Source organism: Rissa tridactyla, chromosome 9, assembly GCF_028500815.1.
Source record: "Rissa tridactyla isolate bRisTri1 chromosome 9, bRisTri1.patW.cur.20221130, whole genome shotgun sequence".
In the NCBI taxonomy this organism is placed as follows: domain Eukaryota; kingdom Metazoa; phylum Chordata; class Aves; order Charadriiformes; family Laridae; genus Rissa; species Rissa tridactyla.
In genome coordinates, this window is record NC_071474.1 from 22040553 (window position 1) to 22065001 (window position 24449).

At 50.6% G+C, this 24449-nt stretch overlaps 1 protein-coding gene across 2 annotated transcripts in view; it reads right to left on the reverse strand.

Moving 5' to 3' along the window:
• Positions 1 to 20623, reverse strand: part of ALPK3 (alpha kinase 3) — a 33992-nt gene extending 13369 nt beyond the window's left edge. The window contains exons 1-4 of one of the 2 annotated variants that reach the window (XM_054214800.1): positions 20411 to 20623; positions 11405 to 11443; positions 8073 to 8194; positions 242 to 359 (exon numbers count right to left, since the gene is read on the reverse strand). In XM_054214800.1, the coding sequence (XP_054070775.1) occupies positions 242 to 359; positions 8073 to 8194; positions 11405 to 11443; positions 20411 to 20613 (482 nt within the window). In that variant the 5' untranslated portion in view covers positions 20614 to 20623. The remainder of the gene's footprint in view (positions 1 to 241; positions 360 to 8072; positions 8195 to 11404; positions 11444 to 20410) is intronic. The other variant, XM_054214801.1, reaches the window with a different exon arrangement.
• Between the last annotated feature and the right edge of the window lie 3826 nt (positions 20624 to 24449).

Consider the following 24449-nt stretch of genomic DNA (forward strand, 5'->3'; position numbering starts at 1 on the left):
ACCTTCCCCTTGCTTCTGGCACAGCAGCTATCCCTGGATGCAGTAATGGATGTTGTACTGATGTGATCTGGGAGTCATCAAAGCAAAGAGCTGAAGGGGAAGGGACAGCTGGGAACACAGCGATGGGGAGCACAAGGGGCCAGCACGGGTGCTGGGGGGAGGTCACTGCTGAGAGCCAGCTCCTCCAAGCACTGAAAACGTGCTCAGGGCTCCCATCGCCAAATCCAGCTTCTTTACTCACTTGTACAGCTGCAGGGTGTGACGATTTCCATGGCGGAATATCTCATACTTGGGTAAGCCACAGTAACGGTCCATCTCCTCATCATCCTTATACCACGTCACCTCTGGCTGCGGGTATCCTGGGGACGAGACGGACGGTACATCAGGGTGTGAAACATTGCAAACAGCAGCACAGCAAGCCTGCTCCCGCAGGGACAAGGTATCAACAGCAAACCAAAACGCCCGGCAGAATAGGATACATGTTATTCTGGGCTTGCCACATTCTTTAAATCACACAGCAGCAGAAGTATTGTGAGTGGAAACCTGATGGGCTTATCCAAGCCTTTTATCACCCCTTGTAACAGGGCTATTTTTGAGAAAAAAAAAATCCCAGCACTTCATTCCTGAACAGAGGGGAGGTGATCACACGATCATCTCCTGTAACACTGACAGGGAGGAGAAGGTGAGCATACTGTCACTTTTCTATGAAGAGGCATGTTTTGATGAGACTGAAGCTAAGGTTAGAAAGCAGGCATTCGCCCCTCCATGGAGCTCTCAGCATTTCCCTAAGTGTCACAGCCTGTAAGCTGATCCAAAAGTTTCCATTGAACAGAAACAACCTTGATTGCATCACAGCCAGCTTGGTGTCCTACAAATGTCACTTGACAACAGATGTCACCTGCCTTTTCAGTAGAATGACATCATGACGTGTGTGACTGGCTGGCTAGCAGGCTGGGCACGCAGCTGCGTTCCCCACCACCAACGGCGGTGGTGGATCAGCAGGAGTGCCCCACATGGACCAGAGCTAGCCACAGCCCGCGTCTCCCACCGACAGCAGCTCCAGCTCAGAACAAGAGCAGTTTTCAGGGGAAAACCACTTGAGCCAGCGGCCAACATGGGTTCCTGTACTTCACACAGGGCTCCCGGCACAGCCAAGCTGACCCTAAGGGCATGGGATAAAAGTTTCAATGATCACATCATGCCTCCGCTTAAGTTGATGCGCTGAACACTTGTTCGATGCCCCAGGGTAGGTATCCAAAGCTTATCTCCTGCCAATGCCCCTGCTGGCTTTCAGAGCTGCCGAAGTGAAGGAATGCTGCTCACCTCCACCAGCCCCCAAGGGTCTCCTCAGCAGCCCCCGGCACCCCGAAGGCAGGGGTCAGCGCTCATGGACGGCCCTGGCAAGGGCCAGCAGGGGCTCTCCAGGAACATCCAAAGCGTCCAGACCCAATGGCTCAGAATAGAGAGAGGGCAGGGACAGGGCACTACCTACCTACCCCAGGTACTTCCCAGCTGCTAACTCACAGGCTTCAGGGCTGACCAGGACTCTTTCAATCTCCGGGGCGAGGAGCCTCCTGCTTGCAGCTGCCAGGGATGCTGGCAGCCAGTAGCAATGCCCGAGCCCAGCTTATGCCTGCTCCCATGAAGGTCCCATAGCAGGAGCGAAAGACCAGGAACAAAGACTCATCACTGGGAATTTGCTCTGGTTTTGGGTGATTTATAATACCTTTGATCAAAAAAGCAGCACATGCCAAATCTCCTCCTCGTGTATCGCTTGGTTCCCCCCACCTGCATCTGCTCCTCCAATGCGCCCCTCTCCCCATCCTGTTGCTTGTCGGGGCTCTCTCGTGTCCTCTGGCCCCTCAAGGGACTTGGCCTGCTGCCCCAGAGAGGGTTGAGGAAATAATCTCAGAAGAGTTTTACTTTGCTGTTCTCCTCCACGAACAACAGCCATCCCCATAGCCCAAACACCCCCACAGCCCAGATCTTATTCTCTACTCTTTCCTTTCTTCACCGAGGTCTCCAGCTCTGCGTTGCCTCTGCATCTACCCTCTCCATACTCCCCGCCTGTACTCTCTCAGGTCTCAGATGTCTCTCACATCCTTTCCTGTCTCATTCCCCTCCCACTGCTGCCAGCAGCTTTAGCTTTCTGTTGGTTATTGCCTCGTTCCTCCTCTTCTGCAGGAAGCCAAGTCATTACTTTGTCCTGAAGCTCTTCGTGTGAGGCTCCCCATCCTCCCCTTCGGTCCCTGTCTCACCACACTCTGCTCTATGCTGCTGCTCTCGCCCTCCAAACCAGTTCCTGGCTCAAGTGCAAAGCCCTCAGATACCTGCAGCTGAAGCGAATGAGCCCTAAGCTGCTAACTGGGGGAGGCCACAAGAGTATCCCAGTGATGGGATCACCAGGGATCGATGCTGCTGCTTCTATTTTCCATAAATATTAGCTACTGACCATACTTGGCAGCAGGACCCTGCGCTGAACGAGCCTGTGGCGGTTTCTTTCTGCTCCAGGAATGAGGAACAAAACAATTTTCATACACAGCTCACAGTTTGCCCAGAGCAATCCTACCCCTCCCAAGGGCTGCTCCTTCAGGCGAGACCTTCAGGTCTGTAATGCAGCAGAGCTGGCAGGTAGATTTTCATAATAGCCTGCAAACAGCAATCACAGCACTTCATTCTGGGAACTGCAAAGCATATCATTTCCGAGAAGCCCTGTGATGTCCCCCCGTGGCCTCTGCAGCTGATTCCCATTCCCAGCTGACATCTGCCGGAAAGAGCTGCAATTTCCATAGCTGCACAGTGCCTCAATGAAAGGCTTTTCCTCCTGTAAACTCCCTTGGACCTGTAGCACTGTGTGCTTGAGGCGACCTGCTCCCTACCAGGGGCCACCGCCGTATGGCCCAGTGCAGCAATGAGGGAGCAGCCCCTGTTGCAGCCAAAGGGAGCAAGCACTGGCTGGAAACCTGCACCAGAGGCACGCTGAAAGGCTTCCCCCCCTGGCCCACGCAGAAACAGTGGCCCCAGCTGCCTGCCCAAACACCATCCCTCCCTCCCCAGGGGCTGCAACCAAAGTCAAGCAGGGGATGGAGAGACGCCTGTACAGGGACAAGGCTCCCTGGCATGCCCTGTGCTCCACTGGGGAGGGGAACTGCTGCTGACACTGCAGACATCCATCCTCAGGCTGCCCAGCAAATACCTTCCCCTGCTCTGGGGGGCAGGCACCACTCCGGGAACATCCCCTGCAGCCACAACATCCGCAGCTTTCCCGGCTGCTGTGATGGGCCAGTTCCAAGGGTGCCACTGGGACGGGGTGGCTGAGTCCAGGGCTCCATGGGTGGGCATTGCCACGCTGCAGGGTGCTGGATGGCCACCCTTGGCATAAGCGCATTGCAAGACAGAGCAGCCATTCATAAATCAGGCACTCGCCCTTCCGAAACCTGTTCCTCCCGCAGAAACCCCGTGCAGCTGGTGCCAAGAGGGATTTGCCGGTATCCACCAGCGCGTGCCCCACAATCGCAGACAGAGCTGTGCCGGGTGTTCCTAGGGAGGAGGGCAGGTGTCCACTGCACATCTTGGAGCCCAGCAAGAGGTTTTTGGGAGGTGTGTCTTCCCGCAGCATTGCTCCAGCGTGATGGCCAGCCACTGCAGGACCCAGAAGACTTTTGTGAGGAAGGATTTTTTTTGGAGAGATCGCCAGGTTTAGATCAAACATTCTTCCTCTCAAAGCTGTTAAAGTCCACGAAGTCTTCCAAGCTTTAGTGACCTCATCCAAAACAGTTCTTGCAATAGGTATCCCAAAATCAGCCAGAGACATTCTAAAGAAACGTTTTGTGATATTTTTTGGGCTGGGGAAGGGGGAGTTAGTCTTCTGAAAACTGGGAAGGTGGAAAGAGTTTAGGACAATTACATATAATCTCCGTGGCCTTCTGTTTCTACTACTACTTTCTACTTCTACTATTACTACTTCTAGCTCTACACAAGCTATGTGGAATGAGGGCTTCAGGCAGTTTTGGGAGGAAAAGTAATGGTGAGATCTCATCCTTTCTGACTTTATGAATTTATACCTCCCCGTTGCCTGAAGAGAAGGAGGCTTACAGTGATGCTCACAGGAGGGACAGATACTCACTAAGAGCTCCCCATGCCACCGGCCTGCCAGCGGTGCTCATTCTCCATCCGTCTCTTGCCCTGGCTGCCCCAAACCCAGGCATCCTCATTTCCCACCAGCCTGCTCTCTGCTCTTGTGCTCCCTACCCTGTCCCCAAACCCACCCATCCACCCCTCTCACAGCCCCTGCATTGCTCCAGACATCTTTCACCCATGCACTTTACTCTAGTCCTTCAAACACTTCCCTAAGAGGGCTACCATGGATTCAACAAGTTGAACTCCTTTATGCTTATTAAAGTCCTCATCCACTAAGCACCCAACTGTCTAATCACTTGACCCCAACTCTCTTCCCCAAGCCATGGGCAGAACCCTTTTACCTTCATAGCCCTACGATAAAACCAGACTGCTTTTGTTCCTACCGCCTCCAGGGACATGATACTGAACACAGTGCAGATGTCCACATTGATATAGAGCAACTGTGTAGCATGGGAGAGGTACCAGGCTGGACACTTCTTCAGCACAAGCACTGACCCATGAAGGGAGTGATGGGACTGAGCTCCTGAGCTGGTGATTTGGGTAGGCAGGTCAAAGGGGTTGAACCTGCCCAAGGAGGGCTGAAATGGCGCTGAAGGGGCAGCCGTCCAACAGTGGGCAATACCTGGTACTGACATACGATGGCCTTGGCTAGATCCAGTCATCACCTCCCCCACTTGGCCTCATTCACAGAATCACAGACTGGTGATGGGCTTGGAAGGGTCCTCTAGAGACCATCTCATCCAACCCCCTGCCAGAGCAGGGTCACCCAGAGCAGGTGGCACAGGAACGCATCCAGGTGGGTTTGGAACGTCTCCAGAGCTGGAGACTCCACCACCTCTCTGGGCAGCCTCTGACAGGGCTCTGACACCCTCAGAGGAAAGAAGTTTTTCCTCATGTTGAGATGGAATTTCCCGTGTTCCAGTTTGTGCCCGTTGCCCCTTGTCCTGTCCCTGGGCACCACTGAGAAGAGTCTGGCCCCATCCTCTTGCTCCCCGCCCTTTAGCTCTTGCTGAGCGTTGATGAGATCCCCTCTCAGCCTGCTCTTCTCCAGCTGAACAGCCCCAGGGCTCTCAGCCTTTCCTCAGCACACAGATGCTCCAGCCCCTCAGCATCTCCACAGCCTCTGCTGGACTCTCTCCAGCAGTTCCCTGTCCTTCTGGATCTGGGGAGCCCAGAGCTGGACCCAGTGCTCCAGATGCGGCCATCCCCCAGGAGACCATTGGCCTTCTTGGCCACAATGGCACATTGCTGGTTCGTGGGCATCCTGTTGTCCACCAGGACTCCCAGGTCCTTCTCCACAGAGCTGCTCTCCAGCAGCCCCCAACCTGTACTGTTGCATTCCCTAACAAGCAGTCACAGACCCGGGCCTCTTCATCCAAGCCCCCACATTTCACCAGCCAACATCTCTTCTTCCCAGCCAACGCTATACAGAAATGACTGAAAAGGTGTGAAAGCCTTGTAGTAGCACCTCCAATAAGGGCCACTCTCTGAAGAGAAGAGCCCAATATCCACTCACTGGGAATGATCTGTGATAACCCTTGAGATCCTGAAGTCCAGACAGACCCACCAAGGAAATCGCTTGGTGCAGAGAAGCAGAGTGTGCTCTGCTCTGCAAGAAACTGCAGTGAAAATGGGAATGTCCTCATTCCCTTTTTCACATCTCTTAGAGAACAAAGGATGAACTAGTTTCATCTAAAAAAGAAAACATGTCACAACAGATGCAGGATTTGACCCCATATAATCAAATCAGACATAGTAGGGACATCGGTAGCAGGCAGAACTAGGCAAGAGGAGGAAAAGAGGGTTTGTGCAACCACCCAAGAGCATCAGGAAGTCTGCCTCTGCCTCACTTGTTTTTTCCTTGCCTGCACCACCAAGCACATTTTGGAGACTGGCTCTTCAAACACTTGCATCTTGCTTCCTTCCTAGGAAGTCACTGGTATTCACAGATGTGGGACCACCCTATAACTCTCGCTATTGGTCAAGAAGCAGAAAAAAAAATATTAAGGTGTTATTGTAGGTCATGTATCCGTATTTGGGGCTTGAGAGTCATAACAGGAGCAGCTGACTGTCTGCCCTTTGCCTCCTGCACGTCTACGAACCAAAGTGTCCCTGGACTCCAGCCACAGCAGTGGGACTGAGCTGGTTCCACTCTGGTCACCGGCCAGGGATGTAACCACCACTTCCTTTCTCCCATTGGATGTAAACATCATGGCAGGGGGAGATATCTGAACTACTGACCAGACTTTGCAGTCAGAGTTTGCTTTCCACCTCGTGCCCCCCTCTCCCAAAGAGATCCTGACCTCCTAAAGCAGTCCACAGGGCCACATGCAAGAGATGACCATATGGCATAGGTGGCCCAGGCTGCTTTTAAGGATGTTTCCATGAAAATTCCTAATTTTGTAGGTTTATTAACTTTAGTGCATAAAGATATCCCCCAGTCTAGTTTACCAGGTATGAAAATACTGCCATAGGCTACGTGCCGAAGATTTGACACATTTTCTACTCAAATGCAGGAAAAAGACTGGTATCAGGTCAAGTCTTCAACTTGTAATACATCAGGTTGTGCTACACAGCACTAGCAGGTCATCCAAAACTGGAGGCAGCATCCTGCCTACCAAGAGCAAGGGTGGCCTGCAGGGAGGGCTACAAACCAGACAGAGACTGGATCTGCCTGTCGATGTTGATACTTTTGATTTTGGTAAAGCAGAGGAGGTTATTCCTTGGCAGCATGTCTCCTGCACAATGACTCCTGGCTTGCAGAATGCTGAGCTCCATGCTACCGCACAATAGGTCAAGCTTTTGCCTTTAGAAAATTTGACTCGGGAAAGGTTTCCTAATGAACCACTGAGGGGCATGGCTTGGAGGTATCTCCCTAGCAGCCCACGTCCTGCTTCTTGGGCGAAAGTGAGCTGCTAGGAAGTTAAGCATCAATAAAATCAACATAGCAGTTGCACCCCTGCAAGTTCCGAAAGTCAGACCTGTAAAACAAATTAATCCATATGAGAAGAGCCAGGTTCGATGCCGGCAGCTCTCAGAAGGGCTCAGTCTGTGTTTCCTGGTGCACAGCATGTTCCTAATGATAAACTAGATTTCCTAACTCTTAGGAAAGTCTTGGTCCTTGTGGCTAAGGGGCTCACTGCAGATACTCTCCTCCTTCCAAAACTTACAAGCTTGCATAATGTCTCTCACTGAGTAGCCTGTCAGAATAAACAACATGTGCAACATCAGGAAGGATCAGAGTTGTAAACAAGTACATAATGGAAAAATTACAGTTTTAGAGTCTCTGTATTTAAAGGACAAAAGCTCATCAGCAAAGGAGCCCCTTGCCTTTACAGCAATGCACCAATGCCATACCACATCACAACAATGCCTTCGCACCAACCCTCCTCTTCAGCCTCCCCCTTCTCTTCTTGGCCTAACCCCTTCCTGCCCAAGGTTAGATTTTAGCTCATTGGGCAGAAACTGGCTTTTATTTCAGACGTTGACAAACACACAAGTTTATCACCGATGCAAACGCAGCTGCACTCTAACCATTTACAGCCAGCAAAAAGAGCCAGAGCTGGCTCCAGCATGACAGCCTTAGTCTTCAAAACTGCACGTTCCTGAGTTACGGAGTCCGGGATTAGCAGAGATTAGGACAACAAAATGTAGCTGGCACAAGCAGTAACCAGCATAATCCATTTTCTGGTCTGTAATTTGCCTTGTTTGAGATGTTAGGTTATGCCTTTGCCTCTTAACTATTTCCGGTGGTTACCCCCCTCCCCTTAAATTAAAGCTGAAATCATCATGCAATTGCTGAATCTCTACTTGGCAGTCTGACAACAGTGGACTTGTTAATGTGTTGCCTTGTTATCACTTGCTCTGGAGTTTAACTAGCAGGAGTCCAGCAAGTGAGGCAGGGCCAGGTTATTCACTGAAGACACTGTTACCTGTCACTATGCACGTGAATTTAGCATCAGAGTCCTCGGACACAGAACGGGATTTGATAGTGGTTTCAAATAGTGGCTGGGTTTCCTCCGTCAGCTGAGAAATGATTGCGCAGAAGGTGCTCCTGGAAGATTCAAGAAGCATTTCTTAGAGAACAAAGTACTAGAAAAATCAAAGGGTCCCCTTCCTATCTCGTCTCAGAAGCCTGCGTTCTTCTTGTAAATGCCCTCCTTCCCTCCCATTGTCCCTACACTAAGTTGTTCACAAGTCTAGTCCACTGTCAGGGTATTTGACTATTTTTTCACTCCTAAAATGATTCTGCCCACTTAAAGTGTCATTTGGGAGACGTTCCCTTTGTCTTAGCCCTTATGGCTATTGGGGTAATGAATGTCAAGAACCATTTTAGTTCTTGATTATGCGGGAACATTTCTTGGATGAGCCAGAAAGACCCAAACAAAGTCAGCTTCACATTCCCAGGGCTGCACCATCAGTGTTTCAAGTGTTGCTCTGTTCACCAGGATTTTACTTTATTTGTGAAGACTTCACATCGTAATTTCAGGCCAAGTGTGAATTGAACACGTCTCCTAAAGACAACAGCCCTCTTTGAAAGCTTTGAATTAAGAAAAGCTGTGTACTGCAGATCGCTGAAGGAGGCCTTGAGCCTGGCTTGCAGCTTTCTGCGCCCAGGAACCATATGTGAAGCTGACACCCATTCCCTGTCTCACCTCTCACACTACCTGCTCCAGGAGTTGAGGCACTAGCCCCAAAGTTCAGGCTGGGACACCCAAACAGCCAGAACTACCCAAACAGCCAGCGCAATCTGTGAAGCTCATAAAAATGGACCTTAGATTCTCCAGTCATTTAAGCACTAAATCCGTGTATTCGTACAGCACTGCCAACCCTGTTAGAACATCACCAAGAGGGGCCCCAGAAGACCTAGGCTTTCTTAAATAAAGGAAAAGGATTAATTCCAAGTTGGGCCTTCATTTGGATAGTGCTCTGGGGCTCTCAGAACAGAAGAGCTTCTTTCATTTTGCCCTCTGCAATTAAAGCACTACACGTTTCCTTGAGGAGAGAGGACCCCAAGGTCTCAAGCGCAAGGATCTTAGGAGAAACAGCAAATATTGCAAGAGAATTGGTAGCTGGCAGCTCTACTTATATAGTTTTCAGCAGTGAAAGACATTCCTTAAACAAGTGATCAGCTTCTAGAGACATGCAAGAGGTGGAACAAACCCCCAGACCATTCCTGACACAGCTCCACCACGAGCAGAAGGGCTCATAGCACGTGGTGAGGGCTCCACGAGGGAGACCCCAGCCTCACAAGCAGCACCCGGCTTGCAGGCAGGATGCTGGTACTGCTGCTACTCATGCTCTACCTGCTGAGGAAGCAGACTCTTTCAGGAAAAAAGCAAAAAAGAAAAAATATCAAACCACATTTAGCACGAACCCAGCAAGATGAGGTGCACTGAGGGGCTCTGCAGCAGGGAGTGAACTGCACGCACGGCTAAAGGTGCCAAGATGGATCCAGCCACAGCAACTGCCTGTTTCATCCACCCAGAACACTTACCTGGAGGCTGCAGTGCTGTCATTTTCACCCTGGCTTCCTGCTAGAATGGGTTTGTGAGAGATGCTGGGAGACAAATCCCTGAGCAACAAGCAACTGGAATGCAGCAGGAGCCTCACCCAGCTCCCAGGCACTTTGTGTTGGGTAAGGGTCCAGGACAGGGGCAGCTAGGGCTCTTGCAAGTTTGACTCATCTACTGAGCAAGGGTTATAAGCACTGTCTATACCCAACACATATGTGGGATGGGATAAAGAGCCAGATGCCACAGCTTAGACTCTTTTCTGCAGAGATCAACGGTCCCCAGGAGACTGGCCCTGGCAAGCAACTCTTGACCCAACCGCAGGGCCAGGAAAGGGCTGTAGGAGCCAACAGCTCCTTCAAGAACAGAGAGACCTTTCCATACTCCAACCCCAGGAGCAAAAACTCCTATTTCTAAAGAGCAAGGCAGACAGTCCAGTACCAAGGCAGTTACTGGTGGGGTGTTGATAGCCCCTTCAGTACAGACCCCCAGCCCTAGACCAGTAAATGCCTTTTAGATCCACATAAGGCACTTCCCAAGCATCAACAAACGTTTCATACCCCAGCAACCGGATCAGCGTCTTAAAAAAAAGTGATGCGCACACACATAGTGACACTCGGGACCAAGTTTAATCCCAGTACCACGCCGCCGCTACCAGCAGGCAGCACCAGGAATAAGTCTGGTCCATTCAGTGCAAACCCCACGGTCAGGTGAAATACAGCAAAGGCTACTGAATGGTTTAGGAAAGCAGTGTCACCCGAAGCTGGGGGCTCCACGGGCATGGCAGATGAATCAGAGGAGACTTGCCCAATGTGCACTCGCCAGGGAGCCCTGGAAGGTCTATTTAGTCTTTCAAAGAAACCATTGTATTAGTCACAAGGGGGGTTAGAGGCTGCAGCACTGTGGGGCTCTCAGCTGACTCACTCCAGCTGCAGCCAGACTCGTCCAATCCAAATTGCTTTCTAAACCAGTAATTCAGAGCATTCAAGAAATCCAACACAAAGCAGCAGCCGCTCTTCCCCCGGGCCTTCCTGAAGCTGCATCTTTGTTGCAGAAAAAGCCCTGGAGCCCAGGAAGACGACACTGGCAATTCAGTAGCCTTTTTACATTAAAGAGGGATTTCCATACAAAAGCAGTCTGCAGGAAAAGGAGACTGGAGAAGCCTATTCCTCTTCTTCATGGCCTTCTTTTCCTGACTTTGTTTAGCAATCCCCCAGCTATAGGGGTGTTCTGGAGGGGCCTTTCCCGCCACAGTTATTATATACTTGCTTCTGCAGCAAACCAGGAACGCCAACTGATTTCCAAACATGCTATTTTGCCAAAGGCAAAGCACAATGGTAGGAGTGCACTTCAGGGCAGAGTTCAAATGAATGAGGACTTTCACGAGAAAGCACAGGATGGCAGGGGGAGACAAGAATTTATTCTTTGAAAGTAGAAACAGGTAGGCATATCTAATTTAAAAGGTCTCTGTATGGAAGTCTCACTTTAATATCAAGAAGTAGCTGAACACCCATCCTTTGGCTAAGAAAGAGGAATATTTCTTGCACCTTAACACAGGAATTACGATGAACATTCACTTTGCTGTCTGAAGTTCAAGCAAGCAGTAGGGATCCAATCATGCAGAATGAGGCTGTTAGATCACTTCAGGGCTCTCTACTAATTAATTAGTACCAAAGCATTACAGATTAATCATGTGCAGTCAGATTCAGCACAGTGTTTGGTCAGAGCAGTTTAATGCAACGTAGTTTTACCTTCCTAAACTGGAGGGAGAGAATCTGCTGCTTGATAAGCTAAGCAAAAAACAGCATAAAAACCATTAGACAGAGAAGCATGGAAAGGAGCCGAAATAAACAAACCGTTACAGAGACGTATTAATGATGAGTCGTTTTGCACAGGTCAGAGTTCCTATTAAAAGAAGGTACAGCTGCCTTACTCAGGCTGACTGCCAGGACGAGCAAGCCACATTATCAATTGAAATCAAAGGCTGTAAAAATGAAATGGTCATTAACCGCAGAGAATAAGTGTAAGAACATTTGTACAAGTAGGTTTCCAAGAAGCAGCACCCGAGCCTTCCATGCACCATCCGCAGCGTTGTGCTCAAAGCAGGCAGCTCCACCCCGGGAGATGTTGGATTAAAGGGCAGGCAGGAGTACAGACCGCCACAAGCCCACTTCTCCGCTGGCAAGCGGGTAGCCTGAGATGGCCCCCCTCTGTGCTTCCAAGGACAGCTCTTTGGAGAGGCTGAAAACTCTCTGGTCACTATACACTGCTTTCCAGCTTGACAACCAAATCACTAAGGTCTGGCAAAAAAAAAACTAAACTAAAATAAAAGAAGCAGACAAGAAGCTACAGGGTTTGCTTTCTTTGCAGGAACATGTTATAACATTAACCAATTCAGGAGGAAAAAAAAATAAACCAAACACCCAAGTCCTACAGAAAGGACACCCAGATGAGCTACTTACCAGTGGCCACCAGCTCTCCTGAAGGAGTGTCTTCAAGGACCCATGTGCTAGCCAAAAGGCCACATTGCCATACTGTGGCAGTGGCCCCTTGCAGGCTGTAGGAAAAAAGCCCTCAACATTGACCTGCAGCAGTCAGGAGCAGTTCCTCAGGCCCTTGTCTCACCCACATAGCAATCAAAAGCCCAAAACTGACTAGCTACCAACTAGGCAACAGCGTGTAAGCTCAGTGCTGTCATCGCATCGAGACACATGCCAGTTGTGCCTCTGCAACAACCTCACCATACAGCACAGACATCCCCTCTGGGATGTACCAAGTCAGACGCCCACATCAGGACGTGCAGACAGACCAAACCTTCCCAGCCTCATGCACTGAAGACCACCGTTAAACAGCCGGCCTTCAGGGCTTTATGATGATGCTACAGAAAGCAGCACGAAGAACCAAGACAGCTGCACCTCTTCAGGTCTCCCACCCAAATGACCAATTCGGGCTCTGCGCGAGTCCCAGTCCCAAGCAGGGCTTCAAGTCTGGCCCTAAAAATGACCACAGAGGGTCTCTGAAAACGGCTCCTGCCAACCTTATAGCACTTCCACCTGTGGAGGCAGAACCTCCGTGCAAATACTAAGTAAAAAAGTAGACACTTCACACAAACAATTGCACATTTTCATTGGGAAAAAACCCCACAGCACTCCGAAGAGCTCACTGACTCCTTCAGATCAGGGGAGCAAAGACAGAAGTAGTTTTGGACAGCCGCTCAGGAGTAGTTTTAACCCAACAAACATGGGTGACACTTGCCCTTTTGGCAGCAGCTTCACCCTCTCCACCCCCAGCCACACGATCCTGATCCCTCCCCGGTGCCAACTGCTGTTCACGCAGCCAGAGGATGAGCAGGTCAGGCGTTATCCAGCTGGATAAATCAAACCCTAACCGTAACAGGCTGAAGATCAGCCACCCAGTCCATCTTGCATGCACTGTGCTGGCCCATGGGAGAAGGCATAGAGGAACTTTGTCTTTCCAGCTGAGCCCCACCACCTGGGGCATCCCTTTGAGCCCCAAGTCCTCTCCAGCAGTACAAGGCATGCCTTTGTGTTACCTGCCTTACTGACCAGCACGTCACCTTGTCCTCATCTCCCACCTTAGAGAGCTTTGAATGCACCTCCAGCTGCTTTCGCCCTCCGCTGACCTCCTTCCTCCCACAACCCTCCCAAGCCCAGCCATCCCAGGGGAGCAGCCCCCAGGGGTTCTGGGTGCCCCCAGCCACCTCTGTCTGGCTGCAGACACAACTCACGGGCTTACCTAGTCTCAGCCACCAGCTTTCCAACAGTAAATGAGCCCAAAAACTTTTTGCATACCACTGCAAGGGAAAGACGACCTTTTAGCCTCCAGGAATACAAAGGACCTGGCATCGCTTGAGGAGCCAGTGGGGAAGATCCTAAACCACTTGCTGGAGAATGCCGGCGTAGTCAGAAGTGCAGTTTTAATCATGCTTTCTTGCATAAGACAAAGGGGAAGGTGTCTTGGCTTGGACGTAAAGAAAAATCACCCGAATAGCAAGCATCAGAATGAAGGGTGCCTGTGCCACAAACCCCTTGTGCTCCTGAATGTGATCAAACAGTGAGCGTTGTCAGTGCTGTTTTTTTTATCCCCAGTGTTGAGCACACAACCTGGGCTTTATTCACTGCACATCCTGAAACACAGTGCTGAATACTGGTCTGAGGGTCTCTTGAGGAGCCATGATATTATCAAAAGAAAAAGGGCATCACCACAATGATCCACATGTTAACTAAAGTTTAACCTCTATATGCTAAGGAACCAAGCAAAATTTGCTTTTCAGACTAAGCCCAGAGAGAGCAAGATCAAATTCTGAGTGTTTCAGCCAGAACAGCCCTGCCTGCAGGCAGCTGGCATTTCACTTCATTTTCATTACGCTCACAGCACAGCCATGCAGAGCTGCAACGGCGTAACTGCATCAGACTCCAAACCAAACCTACCCACTCGCAAACACGGGACTCCCGAGCAAGGCACGACAGATGCCCCAGCACGCCCTGTCTGATACGCTTTGGGACCGGACTGCCTGCGTCCCCAGCTCTCCAGAGACTTGTTAGTGCACACAGCTAAGGACTCTGCTAACGATATGCAGCGCTGGCAGCGGATGTGTCTCCCCCCGAGCAAGCCGGGAGCCATTATAGTCACTGGATGAAGGCAAACGCTTGTCTTATCCTGAGGAACACATCTAAAGCAGGCAAATCAAGGTCTAAAGGTGCTGGTTTCTCTCTACTGGAGAAGGGGAGCTCAGAGAGATCTGCTCCAGGCATGTGCAGCGTGGGTGGGAGGAAGCCTTCTCAGGTGTCTCACGTCCATGAAGCACAGCACAGCTTGTTAAAAGCTAGCCCTGAAAAGACAGGTTTAGTTATTACCCGCTGTTGCACTGGGCTGTGAGAATTATACCCCTCTGTTATGTCCCTTCTACCAGCCTCTGTTCTTCAAGTTCCACTTCCTCAGAGGCTTTCAAACTCCTTCAGACGTTTATCATCTACTTAAAGGTTTTAGCCCTTCAACTACTCATAATTTTCTCCAGAAGTGAAGACAGTCTTCCCCATTTTTCATGCGCTTGCCAAATTTCAGTCTTGCTGCAAGGGCAGGAGGCAGAACTGTCAATCACACTCACTTTTTTTAATCACTACAAACATCGCTCAAGTCGATGGCCTAGGCTGGTACACTACCCCACTGGCACTGAAAAGTTAACTGCTTGAAAAACATAGATTTTAGATCTAGCACCTTTTCTAAGCCCTCTCATGCAATCACCACATGAAATTCTCCGCTTTCTGTGCGTCAAATTCTCCTCTTTCTGTATTTCTTCTTACAGAGATAAACAAATCCTTCTCGTTCCAGCTCGTGTCCTCATATGGAAGTCAACAAGAGCTCAGGATGCCCTGAAAGAGGCTTCACAGGGGCTCCATCCTCGCATGTACAAGCGCATGGACTTGATCTGCTTGAGCTGCAGCAGTCATTAATACATTTCAGTGCTCTTCCACAGCACAAAAATGGAGCCACGCGAGCTCTCCAGTGCAGCAAGTAAACAGTGAAACCTGGCAATGACAGCAAACCTGAGACCTCCGAGTTAGGGTTTGGCAGAAAGAGCACTGCAGAAAAGCTGCTCAGAAGAGCCCAGGGGGAACAGGGCAGTGCGTCCATGCCGGGAGCAGGACAGAGGGATGGCCCTGGCCATCCCCTACAAGACGCTCCCTCTCGCTGGCACCCTGACCCGTGACATTATTGGGCATGTTTTGCACATGCAGACTTCCAAGTATAAGATTTCACATGAACTTCTCTGCCTCCAAGGTTAACACTACTCGAGACAAACACAAGCCTCTCCAAACGTCTTCTCAGCTGTCGGAAACCAACCCTTTTCAACACTGAAAAGCCAACAATGAAGCCTTCATGTACATATGGTTATGCTTAAGGCTTCTTTCCTGCCATGTGCCCCGCTTCTTATCAAGCCCTTCACGCACACACAGAACGAGTGTGTTTGTGCTTCATATACCATGGCAGTAATTATCAGCAATGCTGTGATAAAGCAGCTGTGAGTGCTGTGGAGCTGTACAAGACACATTGTTATTTTACAGACTGGAAAACGGATGTATTGAGTCTTCGCTTGTCAAGGTCACGGAACGAATCGATGTCAGAGCTGGAGAAATATGGCATTTTTTTCTGCAGGTAATTAACTTTGAGCCAAGATGAACACAGACTTGCATGTAACAATTTAGAGCTAGATTTCATTAACAGAGAAGGTGGAAAACAATAAATTAAGTTACATGTTCCTGTACCAGCCCCTCTAACGCTCTGAAGGTGGCACAGATTTGTGTATTTTAGCTCTGAATTACTGCTGCCTCTACGGTCCAAATCAAACTGGTAGTTAGCTGAAAGACATCAAGGTATGAGAAAGGACAAAAGCAAACAAAGCAAATATTGGACAACAAGACGCCTAGGGAAGCTGACATCTTCCTGGTAACTCATTGCACATAGAAGATTTTTTGTGAGTGTGGGTTAGAAAAGAAGCAAGGTGAAAATACAGCTGTTCGTAACAGCTCTTCTGCCTTCCTCTTCTTGGACCAGGCGATGCTGTGAAGTGTGAGACCGAGCCAGCATGAGATAACAGCCTCATTCACCCAAGACCTCACTCTGTTTCAGCACAGGGGGGAAGGATAGAGCAGGTTTCAATGCTGCCTCCTGGAAACCGTCTCTGCGGTGGCACAAGAGGCGCCTGGTTGAGAGGAGACCACGCTCGCCCCTCCACACAGCCAGCTGGCATCCCAGGCCTGGGAAATGTCTCCATTTATGGGGTTTCCAGAGAAGAGCAAAGTTCACACATGTGATATATTCTGTATCTCAACAGCGGTCCTGAAGGGCACTGTTTGTCCAGCTCCAAATCTTCATCTTCCAGCCTAGGTTACTGGCTCACCAACCTACATACTCAGCTCCATGTGACTTTCTAGGAGATACGGACAGGAGGCTTTAGAAAGGTGGCTGAGAGCTGCAGCTTGGTACCCACTGTGCCCAACCGGTAAGGTGCCCACTCAAACAAGGCACCGCTGGGCAGAGAATTACACCAACAGGAAAAGAGACACTTCTACCCTAGAGTCCCCAGGGATGAACCCACCAATTCCTTCACTTTTGCCTGGATGTCCCTCCTGTCAGAGTCTGGGATGCTTCTGACCGATAAGATGGGTACACTGAAATCCTCCAGATGTCACAGCTGGTTTCTAATCAGGGATTTACACCACTCGTTGCCCCATAAGGTCAAGGTCCCATAAGAAGTTATGGATGTCCAACTGCTGGAGAGGGAACTCCTCCGAACTAAGCAAGCTAAACATGCTTTTCAGGAACCAAGCACTCCTGTGTTTTCAGCTCACTTTATTATAGTAACAGATCTTTCACCTCCATTTGATATTATGTGCAAAACAAGAGGTACAAGATTGGGAATGGTTTCTAGCCAGAAAAGCCAGGTGGCAAGGCACTCTCCTGAGCTCAACTGCCACCACAACCAGAGACGCCCGTCCAAGAAAAGATCAGAGGCAACGTCACCATACTCTAAAAATATCTGCATATGATGAAGCTATGACAGTAGAAAGATATTTAAGCGAGGAGGCAATGCTGTAACAAGACTGAGGAGCAGACATCTGCATTAGACAAGACATGCAGATCACTTCCAACAGAGGAGTTTGCCTAGGTCTCAGATGAAGCCCCTGCCATAAGATTTCACAAGAAATTGCATCTCTCTGCACAAGTAATTCTACAGAATCTGCTAGTTCTTACAAAAAGGACACCTAAAGAGACGTCTTGAAGTTGTGGCCCATGAATTCAGCCAAGGCAGACCATGGCCAGGAACAACAGATTCTCCTCTCACTTTGTGAAGTAGTTATATTCAAGTGCTTTGAGACTTAAGAGTTGTTTAAACCCCACCTACCCCCAAATGAAAGTCCTGTCAGCTGCTGGGGCAGAAGGCAAGTCACCATGGCCATAAGCTGCTCCTCACGTTGTCGGTTATCAGGTATACATTAAAAGACTGACAAAGGAAAACAGTAATCTCTTGTCAGTGAGCTATCAGCTCACAGGGAAGATTCTTCCTAAAGACCAGTTCATCAAAGCACAAGAAGTAAATATCCTGAATACTCTGTTTAATAAAGGGCTCTCTAGGGCTATTTTCAACACCTCTATTCTTTTGGCCCCTGCACCACCACCTCTGACAAACTCTACAAGTGAAAAAAACCAGAAAAGCATGTACCAGATTCTAAATTAGTATCCTTCAATTTACACAACATCCCTTTGCTCCTATAGGACAAGGGAGACCAGGTACGACCATCCAGACTACTCTCTACATGGTTCACAAATGCAGTCGTGTAGGTGAAACATGTTCATGCCTCACCCAGAAGTAAGGATTCCTAACCTCAGTTCCATAAAGACGTTTCCATGTCTGTAAGTACCTCTGCCACGTCACTACACTTTGTACTGCTTTAAGAGTGGGTAAAGAGAACAGGCAAATATTTCGGTTAAACACGCTCTACAAATACATATAAAGCCAGCAACAGAGAAGCCTGAAAAAAACCCCACACTTTCTTTGGATCAGAATATCCAATTTTGCTTTCTAACCACCAGAGCAGCCTCCCACCACAATTCTGTGTCTGCATCACTTGTCCCATACTTTCGTTAGCTCCAAACCCACCAAATTCAAATACGTTCTGCTTTGAAGAGAACTGCTGAATGTTATCTGCCGTTAGGCATGTCACTCATCTTGCTTTTCAAGTTCTCCCAGGCAAGCTCTCCAGATGTTCCTGGATTTAATTAAACTCATAATTGCTTTCTGAAAGTCGTCTTGCCTACACCATTCCACTCACTTGCTTTCCAGAATTGTTATGATACATTATTTAATTACAGGACAAAAAGCCCCACTTCATTCAAGCCCTTGCCCTGCATCACAGACAACACCACGGTTTCCACACATCCTGGCACAAGTCCTCAACACTTGTAGGCGCTCTCAGGGCTGTGCAGGGAATAAGACTTCTATATTCCTCCTCCCTAACTCATTAGAGAAACTGGAAGATGTCACGAACACAGGGAAAGGTCAGTTTTGCTATTTAGTGAATATTTATTCACTGCTTCTTACAACAGAAGGGGCAGCCACTGAAGTTAAGGGGCAAAAAGAAAGTACCTTGCCATAGGCCTTGACGACCAAGTACATAAGTGTGTTGAAAAAAACCAAACCTGAGTGCAGATTTACGCATGGCAGTACAGTGTCCCTTCACCTGCAAAAGCACCAGGCTCCCATGGATGGAGGCTGGGGTGCACCCACTGCTGCCCAACAAGTTCAAGGTGTTCGGGACTCAGAGCTTTGCAGGCACAGGCTGGATTTACCGTGCCCGAGCCACAGCATCCACCCCAGCAGAAGACACCAGGTTCACTGCACGTGAGAACTACGTCACTCTGCACCCTCCCCAGCGGCCTTAAGGGAAGCTTTGGGAATTTGGGGAAGCTGGCTGGGAACATCGGAGGTACTGTTTGCAGGACCGGTGAACACTCCTTTATGGTTAAACTGATTAAAGCTGCAATTTGAACACCCTCGGGGGGAATAAAAGTCAAGCGATAGGCAACCAAAACACCTCAACATCTTATTTATTGAAGACTCTCTCTACTTGTAATCCGCAGAATGGAGTCATCAGACTCAATTACAGCTTTCCTTTGCACGGTACGGTCTCAGGTCACAGCTTGGCTGTGGACGCCGTACGGGCATTTGTTGGTACTGAAGATGCCACGGCACGCAGAGAGGCTGCAGTCAGGTCACACGCTACGATACCAGCACAAAGGAACTGAATTAAGGCAACTTAACTTTGGCATTACCCCATTTTTAACATCTGACTTCCAAGCAGCATGTCTTTATCTCTTTTGGTCCTGTATTTATTTTTATGAATCTCCGATTCTTTGAGGCATCAGAGCTTGACACACTGAAAATGGATTATTTATAAACCATCAACAGAGAAGAGGCACACTCAAGAGCTTACAGACTGAAGAGCATTCCCAGTGAATCCAAAGTAATTTATAGGCTTTCTTTTGAACTACTAGCACAATCATCAACACCTTTGCCTTCGCTGGCACGTTGCCTTGTGTTTTTGTATGTGCTAACCTCAGCCAGTCTCAGTTGACATGTTTATCATACCTTCTCCCATGCAAACAAAGCCTTATTCCTACCGCAGACCCCCTGCCTCAGGCCATTTCTGACCCAGGAATGCCATTCTCACTGCTGCTCGGCCCGTATCTACATTGTAGAAATACCTTTTTGGCAATGAGATAAGGCACAGGCGCAGCGGGCCTCTTGCTGGGAGCCTGGTGTCGGTAACAAAGGCGGCGTCACCACAGCGAAGGCAGGAAGGTCAGGGCAGCGCCCGCACCCCGTTTAACAGGAGAAGTGCAGGGGCCGGCGTCCGCCTGCGTTTCGCAGCACGCCGAGCACACCCACCCTTCCAAAAACACAGCCCTTTGCCAGGAAGCGAGGGGCAACCAGCTATTATGGAGAGCCCAAGCCACCGCTTGGCTTTTCCCAGCCCACAGAATATGTGTAGGGAGGGAAAGGCCCAGGCGGCCATGCCGCTTCCAGCTGGGCCGTCACCTCCGTCCCGGTATTGCCTTACCGCCTGGGACGCCACCAGCCCCCTCAGCTCCCGCTTCACCCCACACAGCTCGTCCCGCGGCCCGGCCCCCCACCGGCCTCTGAAACGGCCCCGTCCCCTTCCCGTCCCGCTCACCTGTTCTGGGGCCGGATGCCCAGCAGGTAGCTCCGCCGGTCGGGGCGGGAGGCCCAGGCCGCGCTCTCGGCCTCCTCCGCCCCCTCCACGCTGCCCGTTCCCCGCCCGGAGAGGGCCCGGCGGGGCGAGCCCATGGCGGCGGCCGGGCTGCGGCTGCCGCTGCCCCCGCCGCCGCTGCCCGCCCTGTCACTCACCGCCGGCATTTATAGCCGCCCCGCACATGCCGCTGTCAGTCGGGGGCGGTGGCGTGACGCGGTGGTGAGGCCCGGCCGGGCCCGGCCTCCCGGGGTCTGGCCGCCCACTCTGCCCCGGGGCCCTGATGCCCGGGCCTCCCCCGGGGCCGGGCCACCCCCCGGGGCCTGGCCGCCCAGTCTGCCCCGGGGCCTGGGGCCTGTCCTCCCCGGGACCAGGGCTGCCCCATGGCCCTGCTGCCCATCCTCCTCCTCCTCTTTCCATCACTGCCAGCTCGATTCCATCATTTTGGGAGAGAGTGTATTTTATTCTTTTTAGTAATAACCTCCACCTCCCGCCCCCAGCTCGATTTGGGGGATTTCTCGCACCTCGAAGGTGTCTCGGGATCAGCTCGAGCGTCCCCCAGTGTCGCGCAGGCCCCAGGCTTTCGCCTGGCCGGCAGCACTGCACAGTGCGGTCATGGCGGTCCCCTTCTCGTGTTGGATTCACCCCTTGGCAGCCTGGGTTTTGCCCGGGAGAAGATCCGTGATGCTATTTATTTGGTCTCCATGAAAAGAACAGCACAAAAGAGGGCTATAAAAGGCGGGTACATGTCACAAACTATTACCGGCAGTGATTTAATACCAAATGAAAACATAATGCGCAATAAAATGGGATTTATTCTTGTTCCACCTTCGTCTTGCCTGTCAAGCTGTTGTATCGTGTGCTGCAGGCACATCACTGGTGGCACCGTGTCTCCCCGGCACGGGATTGACAGATGGAGCAGATTTGCTGCAGATCGGATCTCTGCCCACGACTGCACAGCAGCGATTGCTGCAGAAGTGGGAAGACTATGGTGGAGAAGATGATGGCAGGTGGCTGCTCCAGACTGGGAAAGACAACAGGCTGCGAGCTGGTCCTCCCTGGTCAGGAGAGATAACGAATGTGGCAGCAAACAGCGGGGCAGGTGGTGGCCGCCTGGGTCACTTGGTGCAGGACAGCCCGGATTCCTCTTCCCCAGCACACACCGTGATTTGGAAGGTGGCTTTGGATAGGGACATACAGAGTGTGTGCATCACCTGTACCGGCACGGGGGCATGCGCAGAAACACAGGGTGTGTGCACCACCCATGCACGGGCACAGAGATGTGCCGACACACACACAGCCTTCACCTAAGCTGTTCTTGTCACTGGTATATCACACCCAGTCCAAATGGAAGGGGTGGTAACAAACTGAGACAGATCTGCAGGCGGAGAAACTGGTGTCCGACAAAAGAATTGCCAAGCCCGGCAAATGTCCATGCTCAGGCATATGGGAGGGCAGTGACACCTGTGGACCAGGGCTTTGGGGAGAAGTTTGCAGGGAGAGGCGGTGACTGGCGGGTATTTGGCCATGCAATCTAGCGGAGCGGTGCTTGCAGACACCACCAGATCCAAAGCCAGGACCCCCAAGTAAGTTCTACTTTCATATAAAGTTTCTTGGGTTCTGTTGACCTGTCAGAGTCAGTGTATACTGGGTCAACAATTTGGTTTCTGTGGTTGCAGTAGTTATGATGTGGTCCTAACCGTTCCAAATCTGGATTTATCCAGTTGGTTGACAGTGGCATGATCAGGCTTGTAGTTCTTCCACTCGAGGCCCAGTGAAATGCTTTTCTCAGCTCAGATCCCAGGGCAGTCTCGCATTTGAGCAATGTTTTGGAAGGAGATTTCTGTCATCTCAGGAGTAGGTATTGGAGTTTATTTGCTTTTTGCAGGCCACCGTGGCAGGTGATTACACTATCGGGCATGTAAATAGTTTGTGATACCAGAGAGGATACTTGGACGAGAAGAACAAGACCAGGGGGCATCAAATGAAATTAGCTGTACAAAGTTACTATCTTTGGTTCAACAAGTCTCTGAGCTACAAAAGAATATTCTCTGTGTGCATGCCTCGATCTCACACCCTTTGCTGTGCCCTGGCTGCTGCCCACATGTGGGAGGCAGGATGCTAGGCTGGGAGGACGCAAGGTGGCATTCTCCTGCTCCCGTCTCTTTCTCTGAAAGGAAGAGGACTTTCAGGCGCTACAGTTTCAGGCAACCTGAATTCAAGTCCCAGCATATGAATTACGCGTTATTTTACCATCCTGTCACCACGAGCCCTACCTCTTTGGGGTGTTGGTCTGAGAGAAGAGAGCCCAGACCGTCTTGAGAAGGGTGTCCAGGACAGGCGAGTCTCTGTGTTGGGCCTGGAACTGTGATTTCAGGCTCCCAAATAGAGGAAAGACACTGATACACTGGAGTGAGTCCAGTGAAGGCCACCACGATGATTAAGGGAGCTCAGGAACATGACATAGGAGGAGAGGACAAGAGAAACTGGGTTTAAGCCTTCAGGGGAGGGCTAAATGGAGACCTCCTTGTTTCCTTCAACTACCTCACGGGAGGGTGCACACCAGACAGAGCCAGCCCCTTCCCAGGGGTGCAGAAGGGTAGTCTGAAAGGGAACAAATGCAAGTGGCAAGGAGGAAAGTTCTGATTAGATGTTAGGAAAAGAAATTGCCCTGTGAGGGGATGAAACAGTACAACAGGGTCCCACAGTGGTGGGCAATCTCCATCCTGGAAGACTGTGAATGGGACAAGGAGCAGATCAACGTCTGGGTCAGAGCGGGGGCTGGACCAGAGACCTCCAGAGCTCCCTTCCCACCCCAGTCATACCGTGGGTCTGTGCCTCACCCAGGCAGCAGGGGGAAACCTGGATGGCGAGCACAGATTTAGCCCGGCTGTGGTGAGACGAAGCCTGCTGTGGTGTTTGATCTGCTCCCCAGACACACACTGGATGGATTTTTTCCTGCCCTTTCAGGCTCTGAATGGTTCTTGTGCCCGTCACCCTGCTGAGACAGAGCTTCCTCTTACAGCATCTGCTCTCCCGTCATTTTGTTCCCAGAGAGTGACAGTGCCCCCTGCTCCCGTCTCCATTTGGAAACACGCTCCCTCGCCATTTAGCTTTTGAAGCCTAAGCCAGTCAGCCACAAGGCTTCAATCCTTGTTAGCAAAGCTTTCCTCCTCTGCCTGCAAATCCAGCGCTGACTCACAGCGAGAGCCACAGATGTTTTCTCACTCCTCTCACACAATATATCCTTCCCTTTCCCCGCCTGCACGCACACCCGTAGGTTCCTCCCTTTCTGAAATCACCGGCTTCTTCCTGCTCTCCAGCGTGATGTCAACAAGCTCTCAGCCCTGATTCTTCACCAAATATTCATGCAGACTCTGACAGGGCAGGTCTCTTACAGAGGACAAGCATGAGCGGCTTTTTGTGGAGGTATTTGATGGAGGATGCTCTCTCTGAAGCCCAGAGAAGCAGTCTGTGGGGAACACAGCAACCTCCAGCTGTTTGAAGAGACACTGCATCAACCAGAAGTGTCATCTTTAGCTCCGGGAAAGTTCTGGGGTTAACTTAATGATCATTTTTATTAGCTACCTGCACTGCATTTTAAATAACTCGGCTTCACAGGCATGACACAGGGCTACTGGCACATATTCAGCTGGAACCTTCATTTGCAATCCATTAATATGTTTATTTTAAACCTTCAAGGGTATATTTCCAAATGCTTGTCTGGCCCCCCTAGGAATTCAGAAAAAGGAGGGTCTGTGTGGTCTCAGAGGCAGCTGGGGAGATGAGCACAAAGAAAGGTCCTACGAGTCTGTGCTAAGCATCGCCTTCCCTGTATCCAGGAAAGGAAAGGACCAGTCCCTGTAGGAGCAGGGATTGCTCTGGATCAGATCTATGGACAGGGTGTAGCATGTTTTCCTGCCTTTGCAGGAGCGCAGCCTGACTGTCCCATCCTGCACAGAGGAAAGGGTGTGGGGGGAGAAAATCCTTCCTCCACCCACCA